General features: G+C 47.8%; 1 protein-coding gene across 2 annotated transcripts in view; it reads left to right on the top strand.

Moving 5' to 3' along the window:
- atg2a (autophagy related 2A) overlaps window positions 1-23,545 on the top strand; it is an 88,436-nt gene that overhangs the window by 21,391 nt on the left and 43,500 nt on the right. For both annotated transcript variants that reach the window (XM_056283868.1, XM_056283876.1), the window contains exons 9-17: window positions 5,130-5,272; window positions 6,304-6,382; window positions 6,693-6,942; window positions 7,587-7,728; window positions 8,450-8,548; window positions 16,360-16,515; window positions 18,663-18,936; window positions 21,957-22,029; window positions 22,142-22,316. In XM_056283868.1, coding sequence (XP_056139843.1) covers window positions 5,130-5,272; window positions 6,304-6,382; window positions 6,693-6,942; window positions 7,587-7,728; window positions 8,450-8,548; window positions 16,360-16,515; window positions 18,663-18,936; window positions 21,957-22,029; window positions 22,142-22,316 — 1,391 coding nt within the window. The remainder of the gene's footprint in view (window positions 1-5,129; window positions 5,273-6,303; window positions 6,383-6,692; window positions 6,943-7,586; window positions 7,729-8,449; window positions 8,549-16,359; window positions 16,516-18,662; window positions 18,937-21,956; window positions 22,030-22,141; window positions 22,317-23,545) is intronic.

Here is a 23,545-nt window from a genome sequence, read left to right as displayed (position 1 = left end):
ACAGCGACATTCTCAACCTTTTTACCCCCAAGGCCATGCTGTGACCAAGGAAATATTCCCTGAGGCCCCCTTTTGGGCCCCAGTCCCCTGTTGGGAACCACTGAGTTAGAGGTTTTTGTTCAGAAACAATAACGTCTGTATGTTTCCCTTTCTTTGCGCTTCTTTTCTGGCTTAGTAACTGTCCTGCCTTAGAGACAAGCCTTTCTGCAGGTACAGAGGACGCAATGACTCCCAGGTGTTTCTTGGCAAGCTTGCTTAGAGGGGGATGTTTGTTCATTGTTTTTCCACCAAAGTAGTGGGTCTTGATCCCGTGGAATTGGCTTCTCTTCTGAGAACCGGCGCATTTCAATTAAGGCATCAGTGGCAGTTGTGCAATGCTGCTGGGGTGCAAGCACTTGAGTGTCAAACTCTGTCCATATCCCACCTTTTGCTGCAGGTGGGGATGCAGTGGCCACTGCAGGGGAGGTTGAGGTAGTCGCAGTATCCATGGCTGAGGCAGAGCTTGAGGTGGATTCAGGAGCTGACACTGAAGTGGCCGAGGTCTGGTTCAGTAACTGCATTTCAGTGATGAGTCGCCCTTTTACAGCTTCAACAAGGTTTTTAAATCTTGTGTCCAGGAAGGTGCTGACAGCGAGACCATAAAAGGTTTCAGTACTGAAACGATGTTAGCATTGCACTGACAGCTCAGCAGCTAGCTTGCTACCGTTGCGCTCATAAGATATAGTTGCTCTCATAAGGAGTGACATGAGAGGAATCACTTTTGAAAGTGAAACACGTTTTTCACTTGATATCTCTCTCGTCACTTCCTCAAAGGGTCTCAGGGCATCAATGGAGAGACTGATCATGGACCAGTCTTCCTCACTTAAGCACAGTGAGCTCTTTTCAAGAAGACATAGGACTGTTGTAACAGCTTCTTTCTGCTCACAGAGTCTCTCGGACATATAGAACAGAGTTCCATCTTGTATCAGCTGAACTAACAGTTTGTGTTCTGGAAACTTCAGCTGTTTCTGAATTCCTTTGAGCTTCTCTGCTGCTCTTGTGCTGTGGTGAAAGAAAGCTACTCTAGCACTGCATCTCTGCTGGATGTTGAGTAGATGAGGAAGAGCCTTAATGGAGTCTTTTACCACTACATTTAATGTGTGTGCAAAACATGGATAATGCACCCAACCTGCTTGGTGCACTGCAGCAACCATATTGGCTCCATCATCTGTGACTGCAGCCTGAACTTTGTCAGTTATGCCCCTTTCATCAGCAATTCATTTTAATTCTGCGCAAATGTTTGTCCGCGCTGTGTTGTCCTGCAAAGCTACAGGTTTCCAGGACATAGGCTTGCATTTGCCAGTGCTCATCGATGACCTGGCATGAGATGGTTAAATAAGCCCCTGTGGCTCCTGATGGCCACGTCTGTCCAGAGATTTTTTTTACTTTTGATCAGCATTCTTCATACATTTCTGGTATTTTCCCTTCCGTTAAAGTTTTCCTACTTGGAGTCTTGTAGCGTGTGTGTGTGTGTGTGTGTACGTGCACACACAGCGTGGCTCAAGTGTCTTGACAAAATTCCTAAAACCCTCATCTTCAACCACAGAGCGAGGTTGTATGTCCTTCACAGTTGTTTCGGCAAGGCTTCTGGTTATACTGAGAACTCCTGGGGAATCACCTAGATGAAATAACAAAATAATGAGGTCTATAGCCTATGTAGACTACATACAGGAATCCTATAGTCTCCCTTTCACAGTTGCACAAAAAGGTTACTATATTCACCCATTATTATATTTCAGTTTTTAGGTATATTTTTTTCAATTCCATTAAGATAAGTGATTTAGGTAAGTTTCAGTGGGCTGAATCTATCTGATTGCCTGAATATAGTCTTTATTTAATCAGTCTGCTGAAGTAACAGCTAATGATGTACAATCACAGTTTGGAAATCTAACATTGACCAATGCTGAAGATCCGATTTGACTAGAATATTAACTTGACTACACAGCCTACCTGGAACTCCTTGCCTCTCTGAAAGGACTCTGCCAGTGAACTCCGTCTCTGGGCTGGGGGTCTGTCTGTCTGTCGGTCTGTCTGTCTGTCTGTCTGTCTGTCCGTGAGATTTCCCGTCCTCCTCCCTTCGTTTCTTTTGAAGCTCTGTGTTCTCTTTCTCGTGGTTTTCATATGGTTATATTAATTGATGGTGTTGCCACAGTAGTGAACAGCCTTCTTACACACAATGGAATTCACAGGGTTTTCACTTTCACGTGTAAAGTAACTCCCCACAGTGCTCCTCGTTCTCTCTGCCGTCCTGGCATGTGTCGGAATGGCGCCGGTAGTCAGGGTGCCTCCCTGCGTGCACGCAATGCGTATGTTCACGCGACAATACAACGTTGTTTGCACACAGTTCTACTCCTTGTCGAAGTGGGCGACTTATGAGAGGTAAACTGAAACTGGCATCGATCCCATCGGGCTAGAACCGACGTGGTATCGATGCCCACGTGGTATCGATATTTGGATTGATCTGTCCACCACTGATTGAGAGGACTGGATTCCTGCTTGGCGTCATGTTGCTCTACCAGCGGCGTAGATCGATGACGCGCGCTGATGCGGCACGCACGCCGATGACATTTTCATGGACTTGCGTCATAGCCTGCGATTCAATAGTGTTATCATACAGTCTACATACATCACACTTGATGTATGTAGACTGTATGATACCCGACTGTATGTAGACTGTATGAGACCTGACTGTAGACTGTATGATACCCAACTGTATGTAGACTGTATGATACCTGACTGTAGACTGTATGATACCCAACTGTATGTAGACTGTATGATACCCAACTGTAGACTGTATGATACCCAACTGTATGTAGACTGTATTATACCCGACTGTAGACTGTATGATACCCAACTGTAGACTGTATTATACCCGACTGTAGACTGTATTATACCCGACTGTAAACTGTATGATACCCAACTGTAGACTGTATGATACCCGACTGTAGGCTGTATTATACCTGACTGTAGACTGTATTATACCCGACTGTAAACTGTATGATACCCGACTGTAGACTGTATGATACCCGACTGTAGACTGTATGATACCCGACTGTAGACTGTATTATACCCAACTGTATGTAGACTGTATGATACCCAACTGTATGTAGACTGTATGATACCCAACTGTAGACTGTATTATACCCGACTGTAGACTGTATGATACCCGACTGTATGTAGACTGTATGAGACCTGACTGTAGACTGTATGATACCCAACTGTAGACTGTATGATACCCAACTGTATGTAGACTGTATTATACCCGACTGTAGACTGTATGATACCCAACTGTAGACTGTATTATACCCGACTGTAGACTGTATGATACCCAACTGTATGTAGACTGTATGATACCCAACTGTAGACTGTATTATACCCGACTGTAGACTGTATGATACCCAACTGTAGACTGTATTATACCCGACTGTAGACTGTATGATACCTGACTGTAGACTGTTAGAGCTGTGAACGAATGCCAAAAATAGGCCTCGAACGAATAACGAATATTACACACTGAGGTTCGAATGGCATTCGAATACCTTGAATTTGCATATCACCCCCAAAAATCAATACAGAGAGAGTAAGTCTATTGTAGCCCGTGTTTTTATTAACAGCATATTTATGACAACATACAACTCCAGCACATTGTCCGCACATATTAGTCCAAAAACTGTTGTTGAGCACCCCTAAACATAAAATAAATCTGACTAGGAAAAGGCCAGATGATGTTAACTAGGGCCTACTCTAAGTAACATACAAGTAAAATAAATCTGACTAGGAAAAGGCCAGATGGTGTTAACGAATTTACCGTAAGTAACATAGGCATAGTAAATTATCCATGACCCACGGGGCTTAAAAAAATAAAATCAAGAGTCCTACTCACTGTAGTAGTATAAGAAGTTGTGCTAATAGTGGTTTGCTAGAAAAACCAAAGCGTCCACGTGTTCAGACTCGAGAGCGCTCCTTTTTTTGGTGACTATGTTTCCCGCATCAGAAAAGACACGCTCAGAGCGCACGGATGTCCCTGGCACGGCGAGGTATCTCTGAGCCATCTTCCCGAGGTGTGGATATTTTCCGGAACCACACGCCTTCCACCAGAGAAGTGGGTTTTGGTTGGCAGGTATCGGGACTTCAGATTCATAGTTGTTCATCTCTTTCTTGAGGTTTACACCATTCTGCAGTTCTGGTACAGCCATGCAATACGTGTCCCCAAACAACTTTGTCACGGGTTCTCTCTTCGATTTTCCCATTAACAGCCCAAAACCCAAAGAATTTCCATGCGTAACTTCTCAGATGTTGTGGAGTATGAATGACTCTCGCAGGAGATGTGCTAGTGCTAGTGCTAGCGCTTGGGTCACAGCCAACGTTCTTCTCGGATTCCGCCATTTCCTGTGTTCTATGAGCCCGCCCGCTCGGCGTGGGAACTGACAAGAGCTTTTTAATTTCCGGTTTTACTACGGATGTAGGCTATGCTTATTTTCATAAAATACGTTTCACGAAACCATCATTTATTTCCATTTAAACGTGTGTGCATTAATAATAATAATATTAATAAGGGGGAAAAATATATTAAAAAATATATTACAAAAAATCGAATTTCATATTTTCATATTCAAATTCGAATATTATTACCATAATTCGAATGTACATTCGAATTTCAAATGCTATCTGACAGGCCTACTGTATGATACCCGACTGTAGACTGTATTATACCCGACTGTAGACTGTATGATACCCGACTGTGGACTGTATTATACCCAACTGTACTTAGACTGTATGATACCCGAGTTAATTAGATCCACATCACACAGTGTGGCTTGCATTAACTTATAGGACTGCTAAAATCTCACAGTCTGTAGGAGGCTTTACGTATTGGCAGTAGTCTGTGTGTAAATATAATGCCTCTTCACTTGTCATGCCTTTGCTTTGCAGAGGAACCTTGTTGGCAAAGTGTGTAAGAAGAATAGTCCTACTCTGGAACTCACTTGGAAAGCAATCCCACGCTTTTCTCGTAACTTTGTGTGTTTGAATCTGTTCTTCTGTGTGTGTGTGTGTGTGTGTGTCTGTGTCTGTGTGTCCTCATCCTCCAGAGATGTTCTACTCCATGGGTCCTGGCGGCATGAGCAGCAGTGTGACGTCGGTACGCTCCGGCAGTGAGCTCTCAGACAGCGATATGGAGTCATCGGCATACAGCCTGGCCAGCCTCACACAGCCTGCGGGGCTGTCTATGCAGGTAGAACCCGGCGCCATCAGTCCAAATGCTCCTGTTTACATTTATATGACCGCTGGTCGACTTGTACTGTCCTCGTGTCACGTGGACTGGAGAGGAGCAGTGATGAGGTCAAACACGGGACTACCTTGATCAGCTGTGGTGTTAAAATGTACTTGTCGCTCCTTCTTGTACCTTCTCTACTTTCAGCTCTCGCAGATATTTTGAGTAAAAAGTAATGTTTGGGGGCGTCCAGGTAGCGTAGCGGTCTATTCCATTGCCTGCCAACGCGGGGATCGGTGGTTTGAATCCCCGTGTTGCCTCCGGCTTGGTCGGGCGTGCCTACAGATGAGGGGTGGGGTACGATGACGCTAGTGGGCAAATTGAACCATTTATATTTTGGCAACCCACCCACATTCTATCATGTGACACCAATTAAGGAAGAGCGCTTTAATAGGGCACAAAGGAGGGATGTCTGGGTAGCATGGTGGTCTATTCCGTTGCCTACCAACATGGGGATCGCCGGTTCGAATCCCCGTATTACCTCTGGCTTGGTTGGGCATCTCTACAGACACAATTGGCCGTGTCTGCGGTTGGGAAGCTGGATGTGGGTATGTGTCCTGGTTGCTGCACTAGCGCCTCCTCTGGTCGGTTGGGGCGCCTGTTCGGGGGGGAGGGGGAACTTGGGGGAACAGGGTGATCCTCCCACGCACTGCATCCCCCTGGTGAAACTCCTCACTGTCAGGTGAAAAGAAGCGGCTGGCGACTCCACATGTATGGGAGGAGGCATGTGGTAGTCTGCAGCCCTCCCTGGATCGGCAGAGGGGGTGGAGCAGATACCGGGACGGCTCGGAAGAGTGGGGTAATTGGCCGGGTAAAACTGGTTGAGAAAAAGGGGGGGGGGTGGTAAAAAAGAAATGTTGATTTTCTTTTCTTGGTGTGGAGTGTGAAGCAAAACAACAAACAGGCCTAGCTGGTAAATGTAGCCTTCAAATGAACACACGGAGCTGATGAGTCTGGATCTTCTCCGAACCCCTTTTTATTTCATCCCCCAGGGCACGGTGAGGTATCCCAAGCGGCAGCCTGTAGCGGGGTCTCAGTCCGGTGTGCCTCAGGCCAGCAGCCGCACCAGAGGTAAGACCACCGCATTGTACAAAGCTGCTGGAAGCTAAGACAGGAGCTCTGAACAGCTGGAATCTGCACCGAACATCTGCTTTTCCCTTTACACAGCATGATTATGCACGGTGGCGTTTGTTTGTTTCCAGTGAAACTGAATGACAGCTTCACTGACGATGCAGTCTTCCTCTTACTTTGTCCCACTTTTATGACTTTTGATCACTTAGCGAGCACTTTTTGTTTTTTTTAACCACTGTTTTTCTCGGTGAAGTGTTGTGGGAAAAACAAACGGCACCATGCTACAGAACTCTGCTCCAATTCTTTGCAGGGCAGTCCCACGGTAGCCAGTCTGAGCCGCTGAAGCCTGACGCCTTGCTGCGACTAACGCTGGGAGGACTCACCGTCACCCTGCTGCAGGTGGACCCGCCCGCCGGTCCCGACGGAGCCACCTCATTGGACCAGGTGTCTCGGGTCTTCTTCCGGGAGCTGGCTTTTTTCAAGGACAGCATGTTCAGTGAGAGAGATTTCCACCACCTGAGAGGCAGCTTCGCCAGGGCCTGCCCACATTCCCACCTCAGGTGGAGTCTCATTTTCTGTTTCGCTTTATTCATAACTTGTTTAGGCCGCTGTCTGGAACACTTCTGTCTCCAGGATAACAGTAGGGCAACTGCAGTTTGGCTTTATTTGACCAAACCAGGATGAGGTGTTTTGTTTTTTTTTGTCCGATTCTTTGTGCAGCCTTAATACAGTCAGACCTAGCCAGTCATGTACACCATATTGCTCAGGTACATGTAGATGTGACCCACTGGTGCTGGAGCCTCGCTACACACCCTGGGACTCTGTGTTGTGTTTCTTTTATGCATAGTGGGGTATTGTGCGGAGAGAAGAAAGCACCGGACACGGGGGTTCTGAGCTGTGGTTGAGACCTGGTGGCACTTGATTGGCTCAAAACAGCTGCTGGTCCATAACCTCACAAGGCAGTCAAACAAGCTAAGGGAAGATGGCGTCCCGCACGGAACACTTACAGTGTCCTGTAAGGGACACACAGCGACAACTGCTGAACTCTCAGGGGAAAAGGCAGCGCAATATCGACCTCTGGTGCCCCCCCCAAGCCGCTGCCCTACATAAACCCATGGGTGTGGTGGGTCTGTCATACTTTACCCATTTAAGAATGCCGTCCAATCCCAGTCTGTCTTTCTCCCACTCTGCTCCCCTCTGGCAGGATAACGGGGGCTGCAGTGCAGGTTGCCTGTGAGATGCGGAGCGGTAGCCGTCACAGTCGAGCCATGACCTCTGACCTGTCCTTCAGTAGGCTGGAACTATTAGAGTGTCTCTGGGAGGACGGCAAGCCACAGTACAGCGAGGTAGAGCGTTTGTTTGTCTTTTGTGTCTCTTTCCTCTGTCTGTCTCTCTTGCTCACTCCTTCCTCCTTGAATATCTTTTTTTTTGGGGGGGGGGGGGGGCGTTTCCCCTTTTTTTCTCCCCAATTGTACTTGGCCAATTACCCCACTCTTCCGAGCCGTCCCGGTCGTTGCTCCACCCCCTCTGCTTATCTGGGGAGGGCTGCAGACTACCACATGTCTCCTCCAATACATGTGGAGTCACCAGCCGCTTCTTTTCACCTGACAGTGAGGAGTTTCGCCAGGGGGACGTGGCGTGTGGGAGGATCACGCTATTCCCTCCCAGTTCCCCCTCCCCCCTGAACAGGCAGCCTGACCGACCAGAGGAGGCGCTAGTGCAGCAGCCAGGACACATACTCACATCCGGCTCCCCACCCACAGACATGGCCAATTGTGTCTGTAGGGACATCCGACCAAACCGAAGGTAACACGGGGATTCAAACCGGCGATCCCCATGTTGGTAGGCAACGGAATAGACCGCCACGCCACCCGGACGCCTCCTCCTTGAATATCTTAAATATCAACTCAGTGGAATCCCTCTGTCCATCTTTCTCTCTCTCTTGCTCTTTCTCAGTCTCTCTCTCACTTACCAGATTAATGCATACTCTGTTAGATTTGGGTGCTTCTAGCTTACTGTGTGTCCATCTGTATGTCTGTCTGTCTTCCTGTTGGTTGGTCCGTCCAGCTGCTCCAGTTCCAGAGAGCTGGTCTGTTCACGGTGGGAGCTGCCGCCCGGCCCTGTGCTCAGCTGCATTATGGACTAATGGAGAAACCTCTGCGCAAGGTAACCTTACAGAGACACACACACACACACACACTGCCTGCTGTTGTGCCCTTTGTGACATCTCAGAGAAGGTTTTTTTTCATAGTAGCATAGAATTAACAGGTCTTGGGGGCACCGCGGTGGCTCACCTGGTAGAGGGGTACCACATAAGGCTGAGTTCTTACCGCAGCGGCCTGGGTTCGAATCCAGCCCGGGCCCTTTGCTGCATGGTATCCCCTCTCTCTCCCCTGCCTTTCCTGTCTCTCTCTACTATCACTACCTAATAAAGGCGGAAAATACCAAAAATATAAACTTTAAAAAAAGAAAGAATTAACATGTTTTATAATTAGTAAATATGTTAATCAACCTCCACATTTACAGCACATTTCATACATAAAAATGCTATATACCGCACTTCCCATCTGAACGAATAAACTTGCCTAACATATGCAGAGAATAAACTTGCATAGAATCTCTCATCTCATCACCAGCCGCTTCTCCGGGGTCGGGTCGTGGTGGCAGCAAGCTAAGTAGGGCACTTCAGACGTCCCTCTTCCCAGCAACACCCTCCAGCTCCTCCTGGGGGATCCCAAGGTGTTCCCAGGCCAGATTGGACATGTAGTCCCTCCAGCGAGTTGTGGCTCTACCCTGGGGTCTCCTCCCAGTTGGCCGTGCCCAGTAAACCTCCAAAGGAAGGCGCCCAGGAGGCATCCTAATCAGATGCCCGAATCACCTCAACTGGATCCTTTTAATGCAAAGGAGCAGCGGCTCTACTCCAAGCTCCTTCTGGATGTCCAAGCTCCTCGCCCTATCTCTAAGGCTGAGCCCAGACACCCTACGAAGAAAACTCATTTCAGCTGCTTGTATCCGCAATCTCACCCTTTTGGTCACTACCCAAAGCTCATCACCACAGGTGAGGGTTGGAACGAAGACTGACTGGTAAATTGAGAGCTTTGCCTTCCGGCTCAGCTCCCTCTTCACCACAACGGTCCAGTACAACATCCGCATTACTGCTGATGCTGCACCAAACCACCTGTCAATCTCCCGCTCCATCCTACCCTCACTCGTGACCAAAACCCCGAGATACTTGAACTCCTTCACTTGAGGCAACAACTCATCCCCAATTCGGAGGGAGCAATCCACCATTTTCCGGTAGAGAACCATGACCTCAGACTTGGAGGTGCTGATTCTCATCCCAGCCATTTCACACTCAGCTGCAAACCGCCCGTGTGCGTGTTGGAGGTCGCGTTCTGATGAAGCCAACAAAACCACATCATCTGCGAAGAGCAGAGATGCAGTTCTGAGGTTCCCAAAACGGACACACACCTCACCTTGGCTGCGCCTTGAGATCCTGTCCATAAACATCACAAACAGAGTTGGAGACAAGGGACAACCTTGGTGGAGTCCAACACCCACCGGAAATGTGTTGACTTTCTGCTGAGAATGCGGACACAGCTCTCACTTTGGTTATACAAGGACCGGATGGCGTGTAGCAACTGCCCCGTACCCCATACTCCCGCAGTACCCCCCACAGAATGCCCAGGGGTACACGGTCGTGAGCCGTCTCCAAGTCCACAAAACACATGTAGACTGGCTGGTCAAACTCCCATGCCCCCCTCAGCACTTCCGCAAGGGTAAAGAGTTGGTCCATTGTTCCACAGCCCGGACAGAATCTGCGTAGCATAGATAGAAAAAATAGCTGCAAGGAGTGATTATGTGACAGTATGCAGTAAACATTTTCAAAATTCAGTTTTTTCAGCAAATTCTAAAATAATTCATGCCTAATCTAGTTTAGTTCGTTATTGTTGTTATTCATTATGTTTGTGTTTTCAGGATAGAATTAGGATTTTTGACATGGTTCATCTACCCAATAAACCAGTTAAGGATGTTGGGTTGTACTATGGGCGTGTCATTGCAGAGGGAATATTCGGGCGTGTCATTGCAGGGGGAATATTCGGTTGTGGGTACATGATATGTAATAACATTGCATATGATTTAATTTCTCAAGGTCAGGAAGCTGATGGACAGATTGACGGACGAGATCAGCAGGAGTCTCCGTGGACTATGACGTTTGCGGATGACATTGTGATCTGTAGTGAGGATTGGCTAGACAGAGGGACCAAGCTGCAAAGGATGTGCAGCAAGTTAGGGCGATCAAGGATAGAGATGGAAATGTGCTGACAAGCGAGGAGAGTGTGCTAAGAAGGTGGAAGGAATACTTTGAGGGGCTGATGAATGAAGAAAATGAGAGAGAGAGAAGGTTGGATGATGTAGGGATAGTGAATCAGGAAGTTCAGTGGAGTAACAAGGAGGAAGTGAGGGCAGCTATGAAGAGGATGAAGAGTGGAAAGGCAGTTGGTCCTGATGACATACCTGTGGAGGCATGGAGGTGTTTAGGAGAGATGGCAGTGGGGTTTTTAACTAGATTGTTTAACACAATCCTGGAAAGTGAGAGGATGCCTGAGGAGTGGAGAAGAAGCATACTGGTACCGATTTTCAAGAACAAGAGCGATGTGCAGACCTGTAGCAACTACAGAGGTATAAAGTTGATCAGCCACAGCATGAAGATATGGGAAAGAGTAATAGAAGCTAGGTTAAGAGGAGAGGTGATGATTAGCGAGCAGCAGTATGGTTTCATGCCACGAAAGAGCACCACAGATGCGATGTTTGCTTTGAGAATGTTGATTGAGAAGTATAGAGAAGGCCAGAAGGAGTCAGATTGTGTCTTTGTAGATTAAGAGAAAGCATACGACAGGGTACCGAGAGAGGAGATGTGGTATTGTACGAGGAAGTCAGGAGTTGCAGAGAAGTATGTAGGAGTGGTGCAGGATATGTATGAGGGCAGTGTTACAGTGGTGAGGTGTGTGGTTGGAATGACAGATGGGTTCAAGGTGGAGGTGGGATTACATCAAGGATCGCCTCTGAGCCCTTTCTTGTTTGCAATGGTGATGGACAGGTTGACAGACAAGATCAGGCAGGAGTCTCCGTACACTATAATGTTCGCGGATGACATTGTGATCTGTAGCGAGAGTAGGGTGCAGGTGGAGGAGAGCCTGGAGAGGTGGAGGTATGCACTGGAGAGAAGAGTTTGAGTTTAAATACTTGGGGTCAACTGTCCAAAGTAACGGGGAGTGCAGAAGAGAGGTGAAGAAGAGAGTGCAGGCAGGGTGGAGTGGGTGGAGAAGAGTGTCAGAAGTGATGTGTGACAGAAGGGTACCAGCAAGAGTTAAAGGGAAGGTTTACAAGATGGTTGTGAGACCAGCTATGTTATATGGTTTGGAGACAGTGGCACTGACGAAAAGACAGGAGGCGGACCTGGAGGGGGCAGAGTTGAAGATGCTAAGATTTTCACTGGGAGTAACGAAGAAGGACAGGATTAGAAACGAGTATATTAGAGGGACAGCTCAGGTTGAACGGTTTGGAGACAAAGCAAGAGAGGCAAGATTGAGATGGTTTGGACATGTGTGGAGGAGAGATGCTGGGTATATTGGGAGAAAGATGCTGAATATGGAGCTGTCAGGCAAGAGGAGAAGAGGAAGGCCAAAGAGGAGGTTTATGGATGTGGTGAGGGAAGACATGCAGGTGGCTGGTGTGACAGAGGAAGACGCAGAAGACGGGACGAAATGGAAACGGATGATCCGCTGTGACGACCCCTAACGGGAGCAGCCGAAAGTAGTAGTAGTAGATTGTGATCTGTAGTGAGAGTAGGGTGCAGGTTGAGGAGAGCCTGGAGAGGTGGAGGTATGCACTGGAGAGAAGAAGAATGAAAGTCAGTAGGTGTAAGACGGAATGCCTATGCGTGAATGAGAGGGAGGACAGTGGAATGGTGACGATGCAAGGAGTTGAGGTGATGAAGGTGGATGAGTTTAAATACTTGGGGTCAATTCAGTTCAATTCAGTTTATTGTCATTAAAAACAATGTGCGGGCACATGTTAAAAAGGAAATGAAGGCTGTGGCTTCACCAAACAGTGCAAGACAGACAGAGAAACACAGCAAATACAGTATAAGATATACACACATGAAGACCAAAAGCTAAAAATAAGTTAAAAAAGAGCAAGAGTACAAAATATTTAAAAATATCTACAGACATTCAGTGGGTAGCCAGGTTCAGGTGGGCAACAGCTTGGGGAAAGAAGCTGTTTTTGAGCCTGGTAGTGCGGGCTCTGAGGCTCCTGTAGTGCCTCCCAGAGCGCAGGGGGGAGAACAGTCCATGGTTGGGGTGGGTGGGATCTCTACTGATGCTCAGACCCCTTCGAAGGCAGCGTTTGTGATAAATGTCTTTTACGGCTGGGAGCTGGGTACCGGTGATATGCTGGGCCGCCTTGACGACCCGCTGCAGAGCTTTCTGGTCTACTGAGGTGCAGTTGCCGTACCACACTGAGATGCAGCTGGTCAGGATGCTCTCTATGGTGCAGTGGTAGACGTAACTGACCTAAGTAACGGGGAGTGCAGAAGAGAGGTGAAGAAGAGAGTGCAGGCAGGGTGGAGTGGGTGGAGAAGAGTGTCAGCAGTGATTTGTGACAGAAGGGTACCAGCAAGAGTTAAAGGGAAGGTTTACAAGATGGTAGTGAGACCAGCTATGTTATATGGTTTGGAGACGGTGGCACTGATGAAAAGACAGGAGGTGGAGCTGGAGGTGGCAGAGATGAAGATGATAAGATTTTCATTGGGAGTGATGAAGAAGGACGGGATTAGGAACGAGTATATTAGAGGGACAGCTCAGGTTGGACGGTTTGGAGACAGCAGGAGAGACAAGCTTGAGATGGTTTGGACATGTGTGGAGGAGAGATGCTGGGTATATTGGGAGAAGGCTGCTGAATATGGAGCTGCCAGGGAAGAGGAGAAGAGGAAGGCCAAAGAGGAAGTTTATGATGTGGTGAGGGAGGACATGCAGGTGGCTGGTGTGACAGAGGAAGAAGCAGAGGACAGGAAGAGATGGAAACGGATGAGCCTCTGTGGCGAGCCCTAGCGGGAGCAGCCAAAAGTAATTGTAGTAGTAGTAGTAGTAGTAGGAAGGTGAGGCCTTAAAAGCTCATGACAACTCTATAGTAGGACAGTGAAGTAGTTGTGCCCCGTGCTGGAAGTTCACTGTCTCATTCAATGAATCAGCAGAAATACTTTTCCAGACTTTGGTGGGTCTGTCTACTGTATAATGTAATGATACATATGATGATACATATGTGTCTACTGTATTATGTAATGATTCATTTGTGTCCACTGTATTATTTAATGTGTCTACTGTATTATGTAATGATACATAAACCCAATGATACCTGCATCCCAACCATGGAAGCTTTGGAAACTGTAAGGCAACGTTTGCTATGGGATGACACCCTCCACGATAAGACCAACCTCAGCCCAGACCAGATTTGCCAACTACTAGACCTTTGCCTGAACACTACATATTTCCAATTCAGGGGCCAGTTTTACAGACAGAAACATGGCTGTGCAATGGGCTCACCAGTATCTGCCATTGTGGCCAACTTATATATGGAAGAGGTAGAACACAGGGCCCTGAACTCCTTCAGAGGAACACCTCCGAGCCACTGGTTCAGATATGTGGACAATACATGGGTCAAAATCCAAACACAAGAGGTGCAAGCGTTTACCAAACACATCAACGCAGTGGACAAGAACATTAAGTTCACAAGGGAAGACGTAAAGAACAACAGTTTGCCCTTCTTGGACTGTGACGTCCACATTGGGGAAGACAGGAGCCTCCACATTGGGGTTTACAGGAAACCTACACACACACACCAATATCTACTTTTCGATTCACACCACCCGCTGTAACACAAACTGAGCGTCATCAGAACTCTGCAACACAGAGCTGACAATGTGCCCAGCAGCACTCAGGCCCAACGAGAAGAACACAAACACCCGAGAGGAGCTTTAAAAACCTGCGGCTACCCCAGTTGGACCTTTGTGAAAACTGCAACACGTCCCAAAAAGACCAACCAGGTGAGCGATGAGGAGAAAAGGAACAGAAGGAATAACATAGTCATCCCGTATGTTTCTGGGGTCTCCGAGAAACTCAGGGGAATTTTCAACAAACACCGCATCCTGGTATACTTCAAACCCAGCAACACACTCCGACAAAGACCGGTTCATCCCAAAGACCGTGTACCACACACCCGGAAAAACAATCTGGTGTATGCCATACAATGCAATGAGGATTGCCCTGACCTATACATAGGAGAACCAAACAACCACTACACAAACGGATGGCCCAACACAGAAGGCCAGACTCCTCAGGACAAGACTCAGCAGTCTATCTACACCTAAAGGAGAAGACCCACTCCTTCGAGGACAGCAGCGTACACATTTTGGACAGGGAAGATAGATGGTTTGAAAGAGGGGTGAAGGAAGCCATCTATGCGAAACTGGAAAAACCATCCCTCAACAGAGGAGGAGGTCTGTGACAACACCTCTCTCCCACTTACAATGCCGTCCTTTCATCTCTACCCAGGAGACTCAAAAGCTTAGCCTCCAAGAACACCAGTCGGTCACTAACGGCTCCAACGACTCATGACCACTGAATGGAGCACTAACAAAGTCGAAACTAACACCCCCAACGACCGTCGCTGCTTAACATCGGAACACAAAAGAGCCATGGACATCAATAGCTCTGATAACAACTCCGAAGAGGATAAATATCTGAGTTTCATCACCAGCCAGTCAGACTAGCTTGGTCTAGTCAGAAAGGCACGAACTGATGAAGCCTCTTGGATGAGAGGCGAAACGTCTTCACGGATATATACCAAGTCCAGTTGCACTCGATTCAATTCCTTTGGATAACAATGACGACCTGGATGAATGAAAACATTCACAGACACGATACATATATGTCTCATACATTATCTAATGATACATGTGTCTACTGTATTATATAATGATAAATATATGTCTGCTGTTTTATGTAATGATACATAGTATATGTCCACTGTATTACGTAGTTAGTTTTACAGTATTAAAGCAACGTAGTCAGTTTCTTTAACGTGACATTGTACATGGAGTTTCTAATTAAGTAGTGAAACTCACTTGGCTTCTGTGTAGGTTTTATATACATATGTACAAACCCAGCACTGGAAATTGCATTAATGTGGCATTTAGTGGCGTCCCACCTGGGACTTAAACTTGTACTCTTTGTATGCAATCACACATCATCAGCATGGTCAGCTAATTCAAGCAGTTGAATTGCTTGTGGAGTTATTTTTCCCCGTTTTTCTCCCAATTGTAATCTGCCAATTACCCCACTCTTCCAAGCCATCCCGGTCGCTGCTCCACCCCCGCTGCCGATCCAGGGTGGGCTGCAGACATGTCTCCTCTGATACATGTGGAGTCGCTAGCTGCTTCTTTTCACCTGACAGTGAGGAGTTTCGCCAGGGGGACGTGGCGCATGGGACGATCACGCTATTCCCCCCAATTCCCCCCTCCCCGAGCAGGCTCCCCGACCAACCAGAGGAGGCGCTAGTGCAGCGACCAGGACACATACCCACATCCGGCTTCCCACCCGCAGACACGGCCAATTGTGTCTGTAGGGACGCTTGACCAAGCTGGAGGCAACACAGTGAACCTAGTGTTGTTAGGAAATGAAATAAACTGCTACGCCACGCAGACGCCTCTCAGTACCCATCCCGACACATTAACGAGTTTTTCTTTGGCTTGCAGAAGAGAGATCAGAACTTGTGCTATTTTTCAGGTAGTGAAATGCAGTTTTGGTACCATTCTTTAAGTGGGTCAAAGTTTAAATCACAGTCCATTATAACCTCCAGATGTCTTGCTTTGGAGTCAACATTGTGTACACTGTGTGTTTGTGCTGTGTCCACAGGGTAAGCAGCGGGTTGTGCGTCGTGACAGCGTTGTGAAGGTGGAGCTGGCAGAGCTGAGTGCTGAGCTGGACCTGGACATCCTCACTCGCCTGGGGAACCTGAGCAAGGCCTTCAACCACTGTCCCACACAGACCACTGGACCTCTGCACATGCAGGTCCACTACATTCACACACAGTAGCACAAGTGAACATTTAAATGTGCACGCACAAGTCTTGTTTCCATCTGTTGTTGTGATGCATTTTAACCAAATTATTAAATATCGCAGAAAGAGTCATCAGAATTAAGCCATAATTCCATTTTTTTACAGTCTGGGTCTTATTGTCATAGTTTTTGTCATCATACATACTTGTTAGGATATTTTACTCACTGGCCAGGAGGGTGCCGGTGGAAACTCTGCTACTATTGGGCGAAGGAGAGGGAGAAGGCATGTCCGGAGGTGGCAGGAGAGGATTTGGTTTTGATTTTGATATACATTAATGATCCCCGTAGGGAAATTCTTCACTGCATTTAGCCCATCCTAGCTGTGTAGCTAGGAGCAGTGGGCAGCCATCGTTCAGTACCTGGGGACCAACTCCAGTTCGTCTTGCCGTGCCTCGGTCAAGGAAACATTCAGGAGTGTTAACCTTCAAGGCCGTGACACACCAGGCCGTCTGCCAATGTTGGGCTGTCGGTGAGCGTCTGTGGCCCTAGGTTTTGCGGTGCGTCCCACACCGTTGGGTCGGCAGCTTTTCAGCCGAGTCAGCATATTGAATCGGTGGCGGGGCCTGTCAGTGAGAGAGCTAACTCTGATTGGCTGTTCAGCTTAGCGAATCAGTGCACAAGAAGAGAAATGGAAGTTATGAAAGCAAGCAAATGGCGAAGTCAAGAGGTCACACGCAGAAGGCTCTTCTCATTTTTTGTCTTCATCTCACCTGAACATTTCAAGAAATGTTCCTCTCATGCAGGCACAGAACGTACCTGCTACTTGGCCATTGGCTGCCGTCTTTGAGGTGTGTTCAAGTGCTACTTTTTAGCCCAGACGCAGGCGACGGAGGCAACGTGAGGCAATGCAACAGTTGGCCTTCGTTGCCGCTCGTTCTCTGATGTCGGTTTGGTGTGTCTGGGCCCAAACATGCATGTCTTCTTGATGGTGGGGGAAGCCGGAGCACCCAGAGAAAACCCACCGCAGACATGGGGAGAACATGCAAACTCCACATAGCGGACGACTTGGGACGACCCCCGAGGTTGGACAAGGTTGGAAGGGTAGGAGTGTGGAGGTGAGTGGGAACTTTGAATGTTGGCACTATGACTGGTAAAGGGAGAGTGCTGGCTGATATGATGGAGAGAAGAAAGGTATACATACTGTGTGTGCAAGAGACCTGGTGGAAGGGGAGTAAGGCCAGGAGCATCGGAGGAGGGATCAAACTCTTCTACCATGGGGTGAATGAGAGGAGAAATGGGGTGGGGGTAATTCTGAAGGAAGAGTATGTCAAGAGTGTGCTAGATGTGAAGAGAGTGTCAGACAGAGTGATGAGTATGAAGCTGGAAATCGAAGGTGTGATGATGAATGTTCTGGAATGAGTTGGATGAAGTGGTGGAGAGTGTGCCTAAGGAGGAGAGAGGTGATTGGAACAGACTTCAATGGGCATGTTGGTGAAGGGAACAGAGGTGATGAGGAGGTGATGGGCAGGTATGGTGTCAAGCAGAGGAATGAGGAAGGACAGATGGTGGTGGATTTTGTAAAAAGGGTGGGGAAATGGCTGTGGTGAATACATATTTCAAGTAGAGGGGGGAACACAGGGTGACATATGAAAATGGAGGATCGGGTATGGACGTCCAATTTATAATCTGCATATTTGATTTGGCAAAGGTTTTACGCCAGGTGCCCCTTCCTGATGCAACCCTCCCGATTTACCCGGGCTTGGGACTGATGGTAAAAATGCACTGGCTGGTGCAGCCTTGGCAGCTGGGTTTTTTGATGCATTTTTTCAGTACTGAGGTTAAAGTGGATGGGTTGAAACATGTCTGATAATCATGTTGCCCCATAAGACATCATGTTCGTTCCTCGAGGACTTAACAGCCGGCCATGTGACGATTTCATTTCTTATTTTGCAGATGTCTTTCCATTGTAATCCACTGCATTATTTTTTATCAAATAAAAAGTTTATCACCTCAGGCCAGTGTAAAAGCATGCAAGTTTGTGGGATTTTATCTGATTCTTGCGGTTTCCATCAAGCTTTTCTTATTGAAACAGACACTTGGCTGGAAACTCGGTTACAGACTCACAAACTCTCTCCGTCTTTCTCCCTCTCCAACTCCCAGACCCAGAGCAGTGAGCTGTGGTCCTCCTTCTTGCTCCTTTCCCCACATGCGATTCTCCGGCTACGCTTCCCCGTGCCAGACCTGAGACCCCCGCCCAAGCGCCGACCCCCGACCCAGAGGGTGGTGCGTCAGGAGACTTTGGTGCTTGAGCTGACGAACCTGGAGCTGAAGCACCAGGAGGCCCCGGACCTCCAAGGAGAGCAGGCTGCCCCGGGAAAGCCTCTGTCGCCCTGTCTTACCCAGCTGCTAGAGGCCTCCTTCACAGACATGCATGGTGAGGGAGACAAACATGCACACAAACTCTGACACACAAATTAACCAGCTCCTGTTCTGGGTGACAATCAACTGCTCACAGATCAGGTGGCGAGTTCACTTTAATATTATGTTCCAGTGGCAGCTTCCTAGGTGTTCTCCATTATCCAAAGTCATCCAATCAAAATGTTTTTTTTTTTAAATGACATATGCTTTGAAATATAGCAAACACTAGCTGCTAGGGATTTTCTTTGCTGAACGGACACCTCAGCTAGCTAGCTAACTGTAAACAGATTGCAGTGGTAGATTTTAGCTAACTATTTTAAGCCAAGGTTAGCTCAAATTTAGTAAGTCTGTTCAAATAGCTGGCAGTGGTGAGCATTCAGTTTATGTTGGCATGTACTACTTTTAAGCTTATCCGTGCAGGACAGAGTTTACTTAGTAATGGGCTAGCAGTTAGCGCTAGCTAAGTTCCAGGCAGCCAATTCATTTTTTGGGTGGTTATGAGAGCGACTGAGTAGTGCTATTGCTATGTAGTTAGGCATTAGCCTATGTCTCCCAGTCTGCTTATTTAAACCGCTACGAGACAACCTAGTTTTAAGTGAGCTGCACAAAGGCATGGTTGAGTGGGTGTCTTTCCAAAACTCCTTCAGGCATCCAGTTGTTGCTAGATAAGTTGTAAGACATCTAGACATAGCAGCTAAGTAAGTTAAAGCAAAACTGTCGCCAAAATGCAATCTAGGGTCTTTTTGTGAATGTACACGAGTCAAACTTTCGCTTAAAAGGATATTTACGTCAAACGCTGCACTTTTAAGATTGACGTTTGTTTGAGTCGAACTCCTTCACTGCAGAAGGAGGGAAAACGTTGAAATCTAGCGCCAGTGCTGTGATTGGCTGAAACTGTAGGGGGCGGGGAGTGCCTTCCATGCAGCGCTGCCTTGAAGAGTACGTTGGGGGCTTAAAACACCATCGAGCGGTAAGTGTCCTGGTCGCTGCACTAGCACCTCCTCTGGTTGGTTGGGGCGCTTGGTCGGGGGGGGAAGGGGAACTGGGGGGAATAGCGTGATCCTCCCACGTGCTACGTCCCCCTGGTGAAACTCCTCACTGTCAGGTGAAAAGAAGCAGCTGGTAACTCCACGTGTATGGGAGGAGGTATGTGGTAGTCTGCAGCCCTCCCCGGATCAGCAGAGGGGGTGGAGTAGTGACCGGGACGGTTCGGAAGAGTGGGGTAAATGGCCAAGTACAATAGGGGAGGGGGGAAATTTTAAAAAAAAAGTTACCATTTGTTGACACTCATATAACCAATACTTCTTTTGGGGTTTTTCTCCCCAATTGCCCAATTGTACTTGGCCAATTACCCTATTTTCTGAGCTGTCCCGCTCGCTGCTCCACCCCCTCTGCTGATCCGGGGAAGCTGCAGACTACCACATGCCTCCTCCCATACATATGGAGTCACCAGCCACTTCTTTTCACCTGACAGTGAGGAGTTTCACCAGGGGGACATACCACTATTCCCCCAGTTTCCCCCCCCCGACAGGTGCCCCAATCCACCAGAGGAGGTGCTAGTGCAGCAACCAGGACACATACCCACATCCAGCTTCCCACCCACAGACACGACCAATTGACCTTTCGCAAAGTACCGCCCCAGAACGGTGCTTGTCCAATCCTACCTTAGCAATGGTCTGTCAAGCTTTCAAACACACAGCAAAATGCTGAAACGGTGTGCCTATGGGATCTGCAGATCGGATACTAGATATCTGAAAAGTTTGGAGGGGGTGTAATTTTCTTTCCCTTCCCGAAACCCAGAACGCAAGAAGCGCAATGTGGGCAATAGATTTGGCAGTATAGCAGACCCCATGGCCAGCTTGATCCATCCAGAATCAACAACAATACCTGTCTGCTCCAAGCTAAGCTCGCTACTAGCTATTATTGATAGCTAATACAGCTAACGTATTATTACTGCTACTTTTACCCACACAATGCGCTGATTTCTCCCTTCATGTTTTGGTGTTTTCCGGCTACTTCCTGGATCGTTCTGAAATGCTTGACGGGCATAGCAACAGTAACTAAGGGAGGCGGGACTTTGCAAAAGGTCAGTTATGTCTGTAGGGACGCCTGACCAAGCTGGAGGTAACACAGGGATTCAAACTGGTGATCCCCGTGTTGGTAGGCAACGGAATAGACCGGCACACCACCTGGGACGCTCCTCCTGCTCCATTTCTACTCAGCAGTTATTGAAAGTATCCTCACATCATCCGTAACAGTTTGGCACAGTCGCTCTTGACAAGCACCCTTGAAATAAACTCCAACGCATTGTCAATAAATCATCCAAAATCATCACCTCCGCCTCCACCACCACCTCCACCTCCACCACCAGCTGATTCACTCCAACACAAACGAACAGTGAGAAGGGCAGTGAGAATCATCCCCAGCCCTGCTCAGCTAGCATGATGCCCTCCAGCTGCTCCCCTCTGGGAGGCGGTGCAGGTCACTGCCCACAGAACCAACCCATTTTCAAAAGGGCTTTTTCCCACTGCAATATGAATTCCTCCCGCTCACTTTTACCTCCATACGCAGTACTTTCTGCTCGCTGAGTGTATATTTTTGTGCAGTATGGGGAAAGACTGTTGTTTTGTGGTCCTGTGTTGAAGTGTGTTGTTGGGACTGTGCTTTTACTCGCTGTACCAAGTCCGCTGGCCCGACCCTGTGCTCATTAAAGGATCTGAATCTTTTACTTTTATGCTCCGTGTTCTTTTTTAAGAGTTTTAAGAATGGCATGGCGCTCTAACCCAACACCTGTGTTTTATTTATTTATGTTTTATCATCTGTTACGTTGGTACAAATTCATTCCTTTCAGCTACAGCGGAGTTTGCAGCACATGTTCTTTCAGCTACGGCGGAGTTTGCAGCACATGTTCTTTCAGCTATGGCGGAGTTTGCAGCACATGTCCCAGCTGTGCTTTGGATGGATGCGTCCACGTAGAGACTGGTGCCACCGTATTTCCCCTGCATGTAACTTAAATGTACTTGTGCCTCTCCTCAGGAGCGTACGAGGGCTGGGAGGGAGGCCGTTTCCCCTGCGTCAGGGTAAAGAAGAGCCAGGACGCTGTGCCCAGGTGAGTGGTGGGGAGGGGTCACAATATTCCACAGCATGGCAGTACGGCACAAAAGACCTCAACAGAGACCCTCGCCTGGTCTTCCTCATCTTCCTCTTGATTGCCCTCGCAGGATCTCGGTGCATGTGAATGGAGGCGAGGCCCAGGGCCCCGGCGGAGTTCTGGGCGGGCTGGGCATCGGCCTGGTAAGAGACTTGGGGGCCATGTCATTTGAGAGTGCCTGCGAGCTCCGTGAGAAAACCAGCTCTCCCTTCTCCTCCAACCGAACCATGTTTGAGACGGAAGAGGTGTGATGGCACACACACACAATGGCACTCACAAAAATGCATGCTGTATTTGTGACAAATGAACATTCGTTTGAGAGTGTTTAACCTCCTGTGTAGTAAACATGTACACGTTTAACTGTTAAACGAACAGAGGTCCCGGTAGGGTTTTTTTTTGTTTGTTTTTGTTTTTTTAGGAGAACTTTTAGGGCCGTAGGCAGCACGGTGGCGCAGTGGTTAGTGTGGTCGCCTCACCACAAGAAAGTCCTGGATTCGAACCTCGGGGTAGTCCAACCTTGGGGGTCACCCCAGGTCGTCCTCTGTGTGGAGTTTGCATGTTCTCCCCGTGTCTGTGTGGGTTTCCTCCAGGTGCTCCGCTGTATTTTTGATAGCCTCTTCATTTCTTTTTTTACCCCTTTTTTGACTGACGTCAGGTCATTTCTGGTGCCAGCTCCTGAACCTAATAAAAAAACGATTATGAACATTTGCACCACAAATAAACTGGTTCTCAGGTGGCAAAGCCAGAACGACCAGGATTTCACTGCTACCTAAAACGACCATGAGCGGTCAAAATGACCACGGTGTTTAAACTCTATATTGTGTCAAGATAAATACCCAGTTAAGATATTAATGCATTACATATTGTAATATGTTTGTTAGGAAACTGACACCAAAATTAACATTTTAACAACTTTAATACTATTTTTCAAACAATTTATAATGGCCGCTGTCCAATGCCTGTAAATACTGCAGTGCCTCGGTGGTAGTCATGGTGTGTCTGTAATGGCGCCTGTAACCAGACGTGTTGGCAATAATTAAAAATCAAGTTTAGGCTATCTGAATGTTCTCATTCATCCAGGTCATGGTTATCCAAAGGAATTGAATCAAGTGCAACTGGACTTGGTATGTATCCGTGAAGACGTTTCGCCTCTCATCCAAGAGGCTTTATCAGTTCGTGCCTTTCTGACTAGACCAAGCTAGTCTGACTGGCTGGTGATGAAACTCAAGATATTTAGCCTCTTTAGATTCGTTATCAGAGCTATTGATGTCAATGGCTCTTTTGTGTTCCGATGTTTAGCAACGACAGTCGTTGGAGGTGTTCATTTCGACTTCGTTAGTGCGCCATTCAGTGGTCATGAGTCGTTGGAGCTGTTAGTGACCGACTGTTGTTCTTGGAGGCTAAGCTTTTGAGTCTCCTGGGTAGAGATGAAAGAACGGCATTGTAAGTGGGAGATAGGTGGTGTCGCAGACCT

Source organism: Lampris incognitus, chromosome 1, assembly GCF_029633865.1.
Source record: "Lampris incognitus isolate fLamInc1 chromosome 1, fLamInc1.hap2, whole genome shotgun sequence".
In the NCBI taxonomy this organism is placed as follows: Eukaryota; Metazoa; Chordata; class Actinopteri; order Lampriformes; family Lampridae; genus Lampris; species Lampris incognitus.
This window is presented reverse-complemented; position numbering and strand designations above follow the sequence as displayed.